This window comes from Phascolarctos cinereus, unplaced genomic scaffold, assembly GCF_003287225.1.
Source record: "Phascolarctos cinereus isolate Bilbo 61053 unplaced genomic scaffold, phaCin_HiC Scaffold_2;HRSCAF=192, whole genome shotgun sequence".
In the NCBI taxonomy this organism is placed as follows: domain Eukaryota; kingdom Metazoa; phylum Chordata; class Mammalia; order Diprotodontia; family Phascolarctidae; genus Phascolarctos; species Phascolarctos cinereus.
The window spans coordinates 25,507,002-25,520,050 of NW_027555625.1; the positions used below are offsets into that span (position 1 = coordinate 25,507,002).

The 13,049-nt window shown below is 50.4% G+C and overlaps 1 protein-coding gene across 3 annotated transcripts in view; it reads left to right on the forward strand.

The window, feature by feature from the left end:
• The window catches only part of SMOX (spermine oxidase), a 79,133-nt gene extending 68,688 nt beyond the window's left edge, over positions 1-10,445 (forward strand). For all 3 annotated transcript variants that reach the window (XM_021001103.2, XM_021001102.2, XM_021001104.2), the window contains exons 4-7: positions 4,383-4,556; positions 5,547-6,306; positions 8,631-8,791; positions 9,951-10,445. In XM_021001103.2, the coding sequence (XP_020856762.1) occupies positions 4,383-4,556; positions 5,547-6,306; positions 8,631-8,791; positions 9,951-10,088 (1,233 nt within the window). In that variant the 3' untranslated portion in view covers positions 10,089-10,445. The remainder of the gene's footprint in view (positions 1-4,382; positions 4,557-5,546; positions 6,307-8,630; positions 8,792-9,950) is intronic.
• The last annotated feature ends 2,604 nt before the right edge of the window (positions 10,446-13,049 follow it).

A 13,049-nucleotide genomic window follows, 5' to 3' on the forward strand; every position in this document is an offset into this window, starting at 1 on the left:
CTGGTGGCGAGATAGCGCTATAGTGCACAGAGCACCAGGCCTGGAGTCTGGAAGACTCATCTTCCTGAGTTCAAATCCAGCCTCAGACACGTATTGGCTATGTGATTCTGGGGAAGTCACTCAACCCTATTTGCCTCAGTTTCCTCATCTGTCAAATGAGCTGGAGAAGGAAATGACAAGCCACTCTAGGGTCACAAAGAGTTGGACCCTACTGAACAGCAGCAATACAAGTATTATCTCACTGGATCCTCACAACAACCTTGGGAGGGAGTTGCTATTTTCAAACCCATTTTCCAGGTGAAGAAAACTGAGGCTGAATGGTTTGCTGAGGGTCATAAAGCTACTAATCTTCTGAGGCAAGATTTGAATTCAAGTCTTCCCTATCCAAGTCTAATGCTCTATCTACTGCTCCACTTGATAAAGGATCTCATTGGTGTGGGGAACCCTCAGTGACAGGGAAGGTCTCTCCATGAGAAAGATCAGCTACTCGATAACTCAGAGTCTTTGGGAGTGGCCTGGGCCACTGAGCCCTGATGGGAGTTGGGCAGGTTGCAGAGCTAGTGTGTGTCAGAGGGAGGATTCGGTCATTCCTCTATCCTTTCCACCATACTGCCTGGTGGTTTTCTATGAATACTTGCCAATTCATTAAAATAGGAGTTACTTTTTGTGATTTCCCATTGGGTCAAAAGAAATGGGGATGATTAGCCTTGAAGAATTATCACCTGGGGTGGGGATTAGGCTTGTGCTGCTTGGCTCCAGATTTCAATTACATGTAAGGAAACATTTCCTAATACCTGAAGCCTTGGAAGGTGGTGAGTTCCCTGTCACTCAGGTATTCAAGCAGAGGCTGGATCATCACTTTTTGTCAGGGATTTTGTGGAGGGGATTCTTCGTTGGGTCGAGGTCAGACCAGGTGGCCCCAAGTCCCTCCAAACGCCCAGATTTTGCGTTTCTGTTATTCTCTGACTTGCTGTGTAGAAAGTGAAACAGACTGGGGGCTCTGCCCTCAAGGAACCTATAGTTGGTATTCTGATGATGAATGGTACCTTGTATGGATCAGTTATTAAGAAAACAGACCCAGTTAGAGTTAGGAAGTTTTTCCTAATATCACACATTCCCTATGGGACTCATCTCATGTGGAGAGGGAATTGATTGACTTCTTGGTTGGGACCAAACTCTGTGTGACCTTGGGTAGCTTAACCTCTCTGGTACTGTTTCCTCTGCTGTCAAATTAGGGGGTCAGGCTAGAGGGTCCCTAAGGTCCCTTCCATCCTAACACTGTGACTCTAAGACTTCTGTGGGAAAAGAAGTTCCCCTCCCAGGTGACCTCCAGCTCTGGGGCCATGGGATTGTTTTCACACCCACTAAGAAGCTTTAGAGGGGATTTAGCCAGGGCTCCTGTTATCTGGGCACATTTCCCTCTCCAAATAGCCCTAACCCATGGCCTACCAGTCCCTGTAGGTGGGGTGGGGGTGAGTCCTAAGGAGACCCTACCTGAGCGGTGCCATGGAGGCATGACTGAGCCAGCCTGATGCCCCCCTTGAAATGACAGCCTCAGAACTCATGCTTCTCTTTGGGGAATGGCCTTTGTAGTCCATGAGTCTGCTTTCAAATGGCCTCAAAGGGGACCTTCTCCTCCTCCTCGTTCTTCTTTCTCTCTCTTTCCACATAAGGGGGAAGGGGAGGGAGGAAAAGGGTACTTTTGGGTGGCCATGCTGGGTCCCAGAAATGACTAGCCAATTCCAGGCATTAGAGAGTCAGGAGTGGTGCCCTCACCTCCACCTACTGGGCTAGAGATGGTTGGAGAAGTAGCCTAGGGTGGGAAGACTGTAAGAGGGGACACCAAGTCTGGCAAAGAAGTCAGGGAACCTGATGATGGGTATCGTTGGGGTCCACAGGAGCTCCTGATTGTAAATCGATGACATTGACTAAACTGGTTCTAAAAGCAGGTCTTCAAACAAAGACAAAGGAACGTTGGAAACTTGGCAGTGGGGCAGACCCTAAACCTGGGTGATTGGACAGGCTTGGGCAGCCGCACTATGTCTCAGAGGCCTCCCTCCAAGAGTTTCCCTATGTGAGCTTATCTCTTATTCACCTAGATTTAGGGCTGGAAGGAACTTTAGAAATCTGATCCCCTCATTTTACAGATGGGGAAACTGAGGCCCAGAGAGGTTATATGACTTAGGTTTGTAGATCTAGAGCGGTTAAGGACCTTAGTTGCCACTGAGTCCCACCCCCAAATTTTGCAAATGAGGAAACTGAGGCCTTGAGAGGTTAAGGAATTTGCCTGGAGTCATATAGTTAATAAGTTTTTTGAAGCATTTGAATCCAGGTCTTCCTGACTTGAAGTCCAGTGCTCAATCCACAATACTGTGGAGCTGTCCTTTTTGACGTGGCTCTGAGGTTGTTGTTTCATTAAATCAGATAGGTTGGCTCTCCATTGCAATGCTTGGTAACCAAGGGAAGGGTTGGGGTCTCTTAAGAAATCATTCCCCCTTCCCCTCTGCTTCTCTGATAGCCATCCTCCAGATCTCAAACGTGCAACCCTGACATAGAGCCCAAGAGAATTCTTGGAGGGGAACGGCAAACAAGGGGTTTGGGCTCTTTGGAGAGAGATACGTGCACAGACACATGTGGGACCTGGCCAAGGCCCTCGGGTGCTTCCTGGGGGCGGTGGGGACTGTCACGCAGCCTTGGAGCTGGAGGCCACCAGGGAGGGGAATATCTTTTTCCCACTAAGATCTTAGAGACACCCTGTCAGAGCCAGAAGGTCCTTAGGGATCTTACAGTCTAACTTGTTAATTTTATAGGGAGGAAACGGGTCTATTGAGGTTAACTGATATGTTCAAAGTCACGCAGGGAATTTCAGTTAGAACCTGAACCCAGTCAGGGCCCAGGAAAATTCTCCTTCCTCTTGGGGTTCATCAAGGACACAGGCTACCAGGAAACCAGGGAGAGCTCTGTGGCCATCAGTGGGTGGGGCTGCTTGGGAGGTGGTGGGCTTCCCCTCGCTACAGGGGGCTGCTTGCCAGGGATTTCATAAGGGGGTTCCTTCTGAGGTGTGGGTTGGACTGGAATCTAGGTGGTCACTGTGGTCCTGCCTCCCCTAGATTCTGTGATGTGGCCCTCATACGCCTGGACTCGCCAGTGTTACGTCTCAGCCGCTGGTCTGGTGGGGGAAACCCCTTAAAGCCTTCTGTCTGGTCTTGCAACTCTCAGGGACCTCCTGGTCTTATGGGAAAGACAACACCCACCCACCTACACATACAGCCCACCCCCCCTCGCTCACCCCAACACACACACACACACACACACACACACACACACATGCACACACACATACACCCCTTGTCTTTAAGAAACAAGCATTAAAAACAACAAGAGAAGTTAGTCTAGTGGAATTGAATAGGTAAGTGCTAAGGGGCTTGAATGAACAGGACACTGTCCAGGGAGATGAATCCAGGATGGCTCCCTGGAGGAGATGAGTTGGAGCTGGGGCCTGGAGGAAGGCTCCAATTGGAATGTGGGTTAGAATTGAGGCAGGGGAAGGGATGCTGGACCTAGAGCCAGAGACAGGACCCACCTAGACTGCTGGTTCTGTAACTTGCTACTTGTGTGGCTGGGCAGCTAGCTTAACCTCTGGGATCCTCAGTTTCCACATGTGTAAAATGAGGCAGTGGAAGTGGTTAGCCAGGTGAAGGGAATCTATGGCCCTGAGGCCACATGTAGCCTTCTAGGTCCTTGGTTCGGCCTTTTGACTGAGTCTAGGTTTTACAGAACCAATCCTTTTATTGAGGGGATTTGTTCTGTGAAGTTTGATTCAGACAAAGGGCCTCGAGGGAGGCCGCAAGTTACTCACCCCTGGTGCCTCTCAGGCTCTTTCCAGCTCTAGATCAATGGTCCCTATGACCCTGCTCACTACTGTCATGATTTTGGGCAAGTCACTTAGTCCCTCTGAGCTGACTCAGCCTCCTCATTAGAAAATGAGAGAATGAGAGGGCTGGACCGGATGACTTATTTTTTTTTTTAAAATTTAGGCAATTGGGATTAAGTGACTTGCCCAAGGTCACACAGCTAGCAAGTGTCAAGTGCTTGATCTGAGGCCAGATATGAACTCAGGTCCTCCTGACTGCAGGCTGGTGCTCTATCCACTGCACCACCTAGCTGCTCCAACCGGATGACTTCTGAAGCCCCTTCTAGCTCTGGCTCTTCCATAGGTGGCCTTGGGGAAAGTGCTTTGGCCTCAGTTTTCTCATCTGTAAGTTGAGGGGGCTGGACCCAATGCCCTCAATGACCCCTTCCATCGGTAGGTTGGTGAGCCTGTGAATGAATGGAAGCCATTCCACTTCTCAGCCTACGTCCTCGTCTCTTCCTCCCCCCAGGTCTATAACCTGACCCAGGAGTTCTTCCAACGAGGTAAACCAGTCAATGCTGAGAGTCAGAACAGTGTGGGTGTCTTCACCCGAGAAGAAGTGCGAAACCGCATCAAAGCCGACCCAGATGACTCGGACTCCACCAAACGCCTGAAGCTTGCCATGATCCAGCAGTATCTGAAGGTGGGGTGCAGCCTTGGGAAGGGCAGAGGCTGTGGCACCTGGGCCAGGTCACTGACCATCCCTGGACATGTTTCCTCAGTTGCATGTAAAGGGAGTTGAACTAGCTTATCTCTGAGGTTTCTTCTGATGGTTTCCTGATCTCTGTGGGCTGGATGGTGGGGGAAGACGCAGAGGGAGGAGACACATCCCCTGCTCCCTGGGGTCCCTGACCCAATGTGGGAGACAGTTCTTATTCTCAGGGAGTCTTTTGGCCTGATTTGGGGGACAATGTCCTCCCAACCCCCAAGAGGGCCTTTTGTCTAAGGAGGGGAGACAGCATCTCCCAATCGGACAGGATAGATCCTTAGAGGCAACTGAGTCTCACACCTGATTTTACAGAGGAGGAAACTGAGGCCCAGAGAGGTGGCCTGATAGCTTGTTCAGTAGGTGCAGTAAGTGCGCAGGCTGAGATTGGAGCCAGGGTCCTTTGACTGACAGTGAAGCATTCTGTCTGTTGTACCAAGCTGCCTCCCATCCGTGGAGTCCTTTATTAACTCATTCATGAATGTATTGAGCAAGCATTTATCAAATCTCAGGTGCTTGCAAGGCCTGGGAACTCCTTGCGTGATATTGGGGATAGTCTCAGACTTTGGCTGACCCTCATTCATTTGTTCCTTCATTGATTCACTGAACAAACATTTATCAGGTCTCTGCTGTATATGTCGTGCCCTACAGGAGGCAGCAGGGCGGATACAAACAGAAGACATGGGGTTGACTGTGGGACTCCTTGGCTAATGTCAGAAACGGTCCCTAACTTTGGGGGGCCTCCCAGTCTTATGAGAGAGACAGCAACTTGACTGTGTGGGAGGTTCCAGTCTATCGCGGAAGTCCTCCTGTCCTTTAGCTAGTTAGAAGCCGCTCTGGCGCAGCACAGCTCTGGCCCCAGGCTCTTTCCTCACTGTCTCCTTCATTCTTTCTCCCTCTTACTCTCCCTCTCGCTTCCTCCGTCAGGTGGAGAGCTGTGAGAGTAGCTCCCACAGCATGGATGAGGTGTCCCTCAGCGCCTTCGGAGAGTGGACGGAGATTCCAGGAGCACACCACGTCATCCCCTCTGGCTTCATGCGCATCGTAGAGCTGCTGGCACAGGACATCCCAGACCGCGTCATCCAGCTGGGCAAGGCAGTCCGCTGCGTGCACTGGGACCAGGCATCAGCTCGGCGTGGCGGTCCCGAGATCGAGCAGCTGGCCGACCACAATAACGACACCTCCGATGAAGGCGGGGAAGACCCCGGGGGGGACAGGAGTGAAGGAAGAGAAGAGGAGGGAAGCCAGTGGCCAGTGGCGGTGGAGTGCGAGGATTGTGAGGTGATCCCGGCTGACCATGTGATCGTGACCGTGTCCCTGGGCGTCCTGAAGAAGCATCACTCCACGCTCTTCAGGCCCGGGCTTCCCTCAGAGAAGGCGGGGGCCATCTGCCGCCTGGGCATTGGCACCACCGACAAGATCTTCCTGGAGTTCGAAGAGCCCTTCTGGGGGGCCGAATGCAACAGCCTCCAGTTCGTGTGGGAGGACGAGGCTGAGAGCCGGAGCCTCACCTACCCCGAGGAGCTGTGGTACCGCAAGATCTGTGGCTTCGACGTCCTCTACCCCCCAGAACGCTACGGCCACGTGCTCAGTGGCTGGATCTGCGGGGAGGAGGCCCTTGTCATGGAAAAGTGCGACGATGAGGCCGTGGCCGAGATCTGCACCGAGATGCTCCGGAAGTTCACAGGTGGGCAGGCGGGGCATCTGCCCTCCAATAGCCTCTCCCGTCAGTCAGCCTTCTTTAATGTCCAGAGTACGTTCTCATCTATCGTCAGAGGAGCGGATCTGCTAAGAGAGGCACGTCGGGGTGGCAGATTATAATGGAAAGATCACTGGGTTTGGAGTCAAAGGGCCTGAGTTCAAATTTCACCTCTAATGCTTATTGTCTGTGTGATGGTAGAGAAATCACCTCACCTCTCTGGTCTTCAGTTCTTTCAACTATAAAATGAGAGCTGGGAGAAAAGCCCTCTCCCTTCTCCTTGCTGCTAGAGGCACAGGCCATAGAGCTGCTTCCTGCCTCATACATGGTCTTGGACCAGCAGGCTCATCTTTCTAAAGGCTGCCAAGGTTGGGGCTAACTTTTGGCGCTCCCAATGGCCATGTGTCTTCCTAATTCTATCAAGGAGAGCTCCTTGCTTTTTAACAGGATAGCAGGGTTTGCCCTTTGTTTTAACGCATTAACATGTCGTTCCCTCTGTTCCCTGCTCCTTACCTGATTACATAAATCAGGCTAGTGGTTTCTACTCCACTTCCACCCTAATAATAGTAATGATGATGATGATCATAACAATAACTTGCATTTTGTACCGGGCGCCAAGTTAAGTGTTTTACAAATACTGTCATTTGGTCTTAAAAAAAAAGCTGTAGGTTGGCAGATGCTATTTTTGTCCCCATTTTACAGTTGAGGCAACCACATCACAGAGGTTCAATGACTTTGCCAAACTGATGAGTGGGAGAACTGGTGCTGTAATCCAGGGGTTTTAGCTCTAGTTGGGGCTCTAGACATTTGTGCCCTTTTGTTTCCAAGGCTCCTGGCTGAAGTCAGTACATACTGTCTCCTGCTAGGCCTCCTTTTTTCCATCTTTAAAGTGAGGTTGGGTGAAAATGCTTTTAACAGCTGTGATTTCCTTGCATGAGTCTTCCCTTCATTAATGTAGTTACAGCTCCCCTGAAACTTAACAGATGGTCATTGAGTGTTGCTGCAGCCAGCCTTCTGACAAGCTCTCCAAACTTAGCTAGTCTAGTCATTGGGTGGCAGATCTGCAGCCCATCCAGGCCCGTGCTTAGAGCCTTTCCACATTGGTAGGACTGGGTAGAGCATGGCTTAGGATGGTGTGGCATCCGAGGACCCAGGCAAACCAGGGTGAGGCTCTGGAGAAGGTTGCAATGGAGTTAAATTGGTTGAAAAAAAGACAACACAAGCATTCTCTTGTCAAGCACCTAATTCCGTGGTTGCCACCCCCTTTCTGTCTGATTGTCTATCACAAAAAGCATGCTTTTAGTCAAGTCAGAGCTTGGCTCTTTCATGGCCCCTGCCACTTGTGTTTATGTATCCCATCCGTTATCCCAATACAGTTTCACCTCTGGAGGTAGGGAGGAGGCATGTTATTGGCACCTATTTTCCAGATGAGGAAAAAAAAGCCCAGAGGGTTTCAGTGACTTAGGGAGTAGTGGTGGCCAATAGGATCATAGACCTAGAGGCAGAAGGGACTTGAGAGTAAATCAGTTAGCTAGCATTTATTATTCTAGGCACTGTGCTAGGTCTTGGGGACAGCAAGATAAAAGTGAAAGCAAGTTCCTGCCCTTGGGGAGCTGACAGTCTAGCCAGGAGAGAGAGACAACGTATCCAGATCTGGACATATAGAAAAGAACATGCAGAGTTATACAGGGGCCTGGAAGCTGGGCATGGGGTGGGTCAGGAAAGGCCTCATGTAGAAGGTGGCGCTTCATCTGCGTCTGGAAGGAAAGAAAGCATTCCAAGTGATGAAGGTGGATATTTCTGGGACTTCCCCTTCCACCATTTTGGAGCTGTAACGGGCCGAGAGGGTAAAGGGATTGTCCAGAGTTGTGTGTGTGATAAATGGCTGAACCAGGAGTTGAAGCCAGGTCTTCTGACTTGAAAATCTGGTGTGCTGTATCTCTTGGGCCAAGCTCAGATTTAGGGCTGCAAGGGACATCGAATACAAATTTCTCTTTTTGGAGATGAGAAACTGAGTCCCAGAGATGCCCTGATGCCCACAGTCCCCAGGAAGCAAGTGGTAGAGCTGTGATTACAATCCAGGTCTTTCTTACTCTCCAACTCCCCCTGTACTACACCGCCTCTAATCCATTGTGACTTCTTTTCCAACCCTCCCTCCCTCCATGCCTCTTCCCTACCCATCCCTGAGGTGGCCAGTGGCTCTACCTCTGCCTGTGGGTCAGGGAATTTCCTTAGCTTTCAGGCCCTTGGGGGGCTCTGCATCCTCCCAGGGTCCACCTCTCACCCCCTCCTCTTGTGTGGATCCCCAACAGGGAACCCTGACATTCCAAAGCCTCGCCGGATCCTCCGCTCCTCCTGGGGCAGTAACCCCCACTTCCGAGGCTCCTACTCCTACACCCAAGTGGGTTCAAGTGGGGCTGATGTGGAGAGACTGGCCAAGCCACTGCCTTATACAGAGAGCTCTAAGACAGCGGTGAGTAGGGTACCCTCCTGGATGTGGGAGGGAAGAAGGGGGGACCACCAATCAGTCTGTAAACATTTATGGAGCCCCTAGAGTGACTGGCCCTGGACTCAACTATGCTGTGGGGGAAAGCATGAGATCAGTCCTCACCAAGGTCTAACTTTGACCCTAAACCCAAATATGTGCCATCTAAGGAGAGAACGAGCTAAGTTCCATCAATAGTCATGGATGACCACCCTGGGAAGGATCAAGGGCTGTCAATCAGCAAGCATTTATTAAGCACCTACTATGGGCCAAGTACTATGCTAAGCTCTGGGGATACAAAGAATGGTAAAAACAGCCTCTGCCCTCAAGGAGCTTACCTTTTAATGGGGGGGGGGAATGTAGAAAGACAAAACAAGTCGGTGCCCTCAAGGAGCTAACCCTCTAATGGGAGAATCAATGTGTGTATCAGTAGGGATGTACAGTATATATGTAGAGTAGATGGACCAAGCATTGAAGGGGGAAACACAGAGGAAGGAGATTGCATGAAGAAAGAGGCTTAGCATCTGGGAATAAGGAGGGAATTGTCCTGGTGGTCTACCCTACTCAGCTCTTATGTTCAGTTCTAGCTCTGAAGTTTGGGAAGGACATGGAGAAGCTGGAGAGTGTCCAGGGGAGGCCGACTGGGCTGGTAAAGGGCGCCAGGGAGTTCAGGACATTTGAGGATCAGTTGAAAAAACCTGGGGATGTTTGGCGTAGATAAGAGAAGGCCCTTGGCAGGAGACATAATTTATGTTTGAAGGGCTGAGATTTGGATGAAAGATTCGTCTTGTTCTGCATTTTGGGCTGCCTTGGGAAGTGCTGGGGGCTTTCCAGCACAAGGCGGATGACTTCTTATCAGTTAGGTCATGGTGAGGATTCTTACTCAGGCACAGGCTGGACGTCATGGCTGCTGGGGCCCTTTCCAGTGTTCATAATCTGGCCTTTTGGGAGGCACAGTGTTCTTGCCTTCAGTTGTCTCATGGGATAGGAGTTGGAGAGGGGAAATAGTACCTAAACCCTCAGTAACTGCTCAGTAGCAATTTGAGACAAAAAGGGGCCCCCTGAGTAGACTAGCTTCACCCACTGTGCCAACCCAGGAGGCTTTTGACTCCCACTTACCTTGGTTTCTCTCCTGGTCTGTTTCCAGCCCATGCAGGTCCTGTTTTCTGGGGAGGCCACACACCGAAAATACTATTCCACCACTCATGGTGCCCTGCTCTCTGGCCAGCGGGAGGCAGCCCGCCTCATTGAGATGTACCAAGACCTTTTCCAGCGTGAGACCTGAGAGACTTCTGGGCTCAGAGAGCCTGTGACTCGGGACCCCCTTCCCCAGGTCCTCTCATTCTGCAAGGTTCATGGGATTATTTTTCTGATCCTGAGAAGAATTAATTTTTTTATCTTTTTTTAATATGCAGAAGCCTCAACTGATTTTACCCAGGGCATCCCCTGTAGCTTTCTTACATACTGTACTGTACCTTCTAACAGGGCTGGGGTGGGGATCCGCTTCTAACCCCTTGGACTTACTCTCCATGCACCCTTCTGATTGGATTTCTAGGTGCCTCTCAGTTTTCCTCTCCTTTCCCCCCGCTCTGTATTGTAAGTGCCTTTGATACTTTTGGAATAAAAGAGGTATCTGACCCTTTCTCAGTCCATCCATTCATTGATTCCTTTATTCACCATCCATAAAGCTGCAATTAATTACTTTGTTATGTATCTTTTGGTCTCTACCTTATGCTTTTTGATCATCAGGTTCTCCTTGAAAAAAATCATGTTTAGCTCCCTGGGGTGGGAGGCAGGGCCTGGGTGACCCCTAACTGCTGATAATCTAAAGAGACCCAGGGTCAGGAGTCAGCCTGTGGCTGAGGGCAGTTGGTGATTGGGGTCAGGGGCCAGTCAGTGACCAAGATTAGAGTACGTGATTGGTCACGTTAGAACCCAGTCTGTGGCCTTGTTTAGAGGTCTCAGTGCTTAGATTAGGAGTAGTCTTCTTGGGTTGAAGTTGAGCTCTGAGACTGTGACCTTGTCCTAGTCAGTGGTATCCTATCCTCATACCTGATCCATGATGACGGAAGGGCAGGCTGGACCTGCAGGAATTGGCTGATAGAATCACACTCTAGAGCACCAGGGGCCCCCAGTTTCATCACTGGATAAAAGTGAAATGAGTCACTTACCTTTCCCAGGGTCTGGTGGATGTCCAAGGGGGCAGGACTCTGTGATGTGATTCCACTTCCAGAGGCAGGGCTGACATCATCCCATCCTTAAATGAAGAAGTTCAGCCTTTTCCACTGGGCCATGCTGTTGCTATGCCCAGGGTATGTGGGAACTGGAGATCCTAGGGGAGAGCTCTCTGAAGGAGGGGTCACTGTGCAGAGCCACAGTTGGGCAGAATCTGATGGTTTGTGGCAACAGGCATGCTTTCCTTCCCCCAATTCTCCCTCTATGGAAGATGCTGCAGGTTTTCAAAGCCTCAGAGAACAAGGACAAACCACCCTCTCTGTCTTGGGAACGTGGTGTGCAGAATTCTGGACTGGGCACTGGGAGACAGGGACTGGGCCAGGATAGGATGGACCTGAAGTTGAGAAAGCACTGCCTTACCTTAGGGAACCCCTAGTCTCATAGAAAAGACAAAACACTGGCAGTATGTCCTTGAGTAACTTGCTGAACTCTGAATTTTAGCTTCCTCATCCATAAAATGGGCATAATAATAGGCAGCTAGGTTGCACAGGGCATAGGGTGGTGGATTTGGTGTTTGGAGGACCTGAGTTCGAATCCTGATGCTGGCACTTAAAGCCACATGACCCTGGACACATCACTCTCTCCTAGTTTGTTTCCTTATCTGTAAAATCCTCACCTACCTCCCAGGGTTGTGAGGATCAATGAGAGACCATATGTAAAGAGCATTGCAAACCTTAAAGTGCTATATAAGTGCTAGATATTGTTGCTATTACTACTCTTAATGATAACGAAATCAGAGAACTGCCTGCCTCCCAGGGCTGTCATAAGGAGAGTGCTTTGTGAAGCCTTAGAGCATTATAGAAAACTGAGCTATTGTTTTAAGGGGGACATATAGTCATTGACCCTCAGGGAGGGAGCTGGGATGGCAGTGGGAGGAGATAGCCCCTGCTCTTCAAAAGCACTGTCTTTGGAAGCTGATCTTTTCTTCTCCCCAGAAGACCTTGGTCCCACTGAGCCCTGTGCCACATTCTAGGTGAGAGATTGGCCTGGAAGCAGAACAAAGGCCTTGGGCGCCATCTGCCGGCCCTTACCCAGCATGACCCATCACTACGCCACACTGAGGAAGACCGTATATTTGGGGTATTCCCAGGGCTTCTTAGTCCCCCAGACATCCAGACCATTTGCCAACTATCTGACCTGTTTGCACATGTCACTCCAGCCCCCCCCCCACCCCGCGCCCTCCTCACAGGGTGGATCCCAACCTTTCTCTAACTAAGGAGGGACTCCTTGAGAGTGGTTGTAGCACCCTGTAGCTCACCTGGTGATGGGCTTTTCTAGTCTAGCCAGGCTGGTGGTGGAATGATGAGTATACAGTCATCACTGGATCAGTGCCCAAAACCTTCCTGTCAGTTAGGTGTTGCGGTGGATAGAGCAATAGTCTTGGAATCAGGAAGACCTGAGTTCAAATCCTGGCTCAAACAAGTGGTGTGAACCTGGACAATTCATATAATCTAAATCTGCCTCAATTTCCTCATCTGTAAAATGGAGATACTACTAGCATCTACTTTACAGGACCTTTATGAGAATGAAATGAAACAATGAGTAAAGTGCTTTGCAGACTTTGCACCACATAAATTCTATTGTTATTATGTTTGTGGGACGTGGGAGGAGGACTTCAGGGGAGGCGCAGAAATTCGGAAGCACAATCACAGAATCTCTGCATCAGAAGGGACCTCAGGTACCAGCTATAACGGAGCAGGAATCTGTTCGACAACACGCCAGCTAGATGCTCTCTGCTGCCTCTACTTTAGGAGGCAAGACTCCCAGCCTCCAGAGGTAGCCCATTCCACCTTCAGAAGGCTCTGTTCGCTGGTGCTTTCCCTCTGACATCTCATCCAGATCGGCTCTGGTGCTGCTTCCCGGAGCCAAGCAGAGCAAGTCTACTCTACAGAGGCCACAAGGTGGCGCAGTGGGACAGCTCTGCCCCGGCGTCAAGAAGCCCCGAGTTTGTCGCATCCACCTCATAGGGTTGCTTGGAAGATCAAATGAAATAATAAAGCGCTTTGCAAAA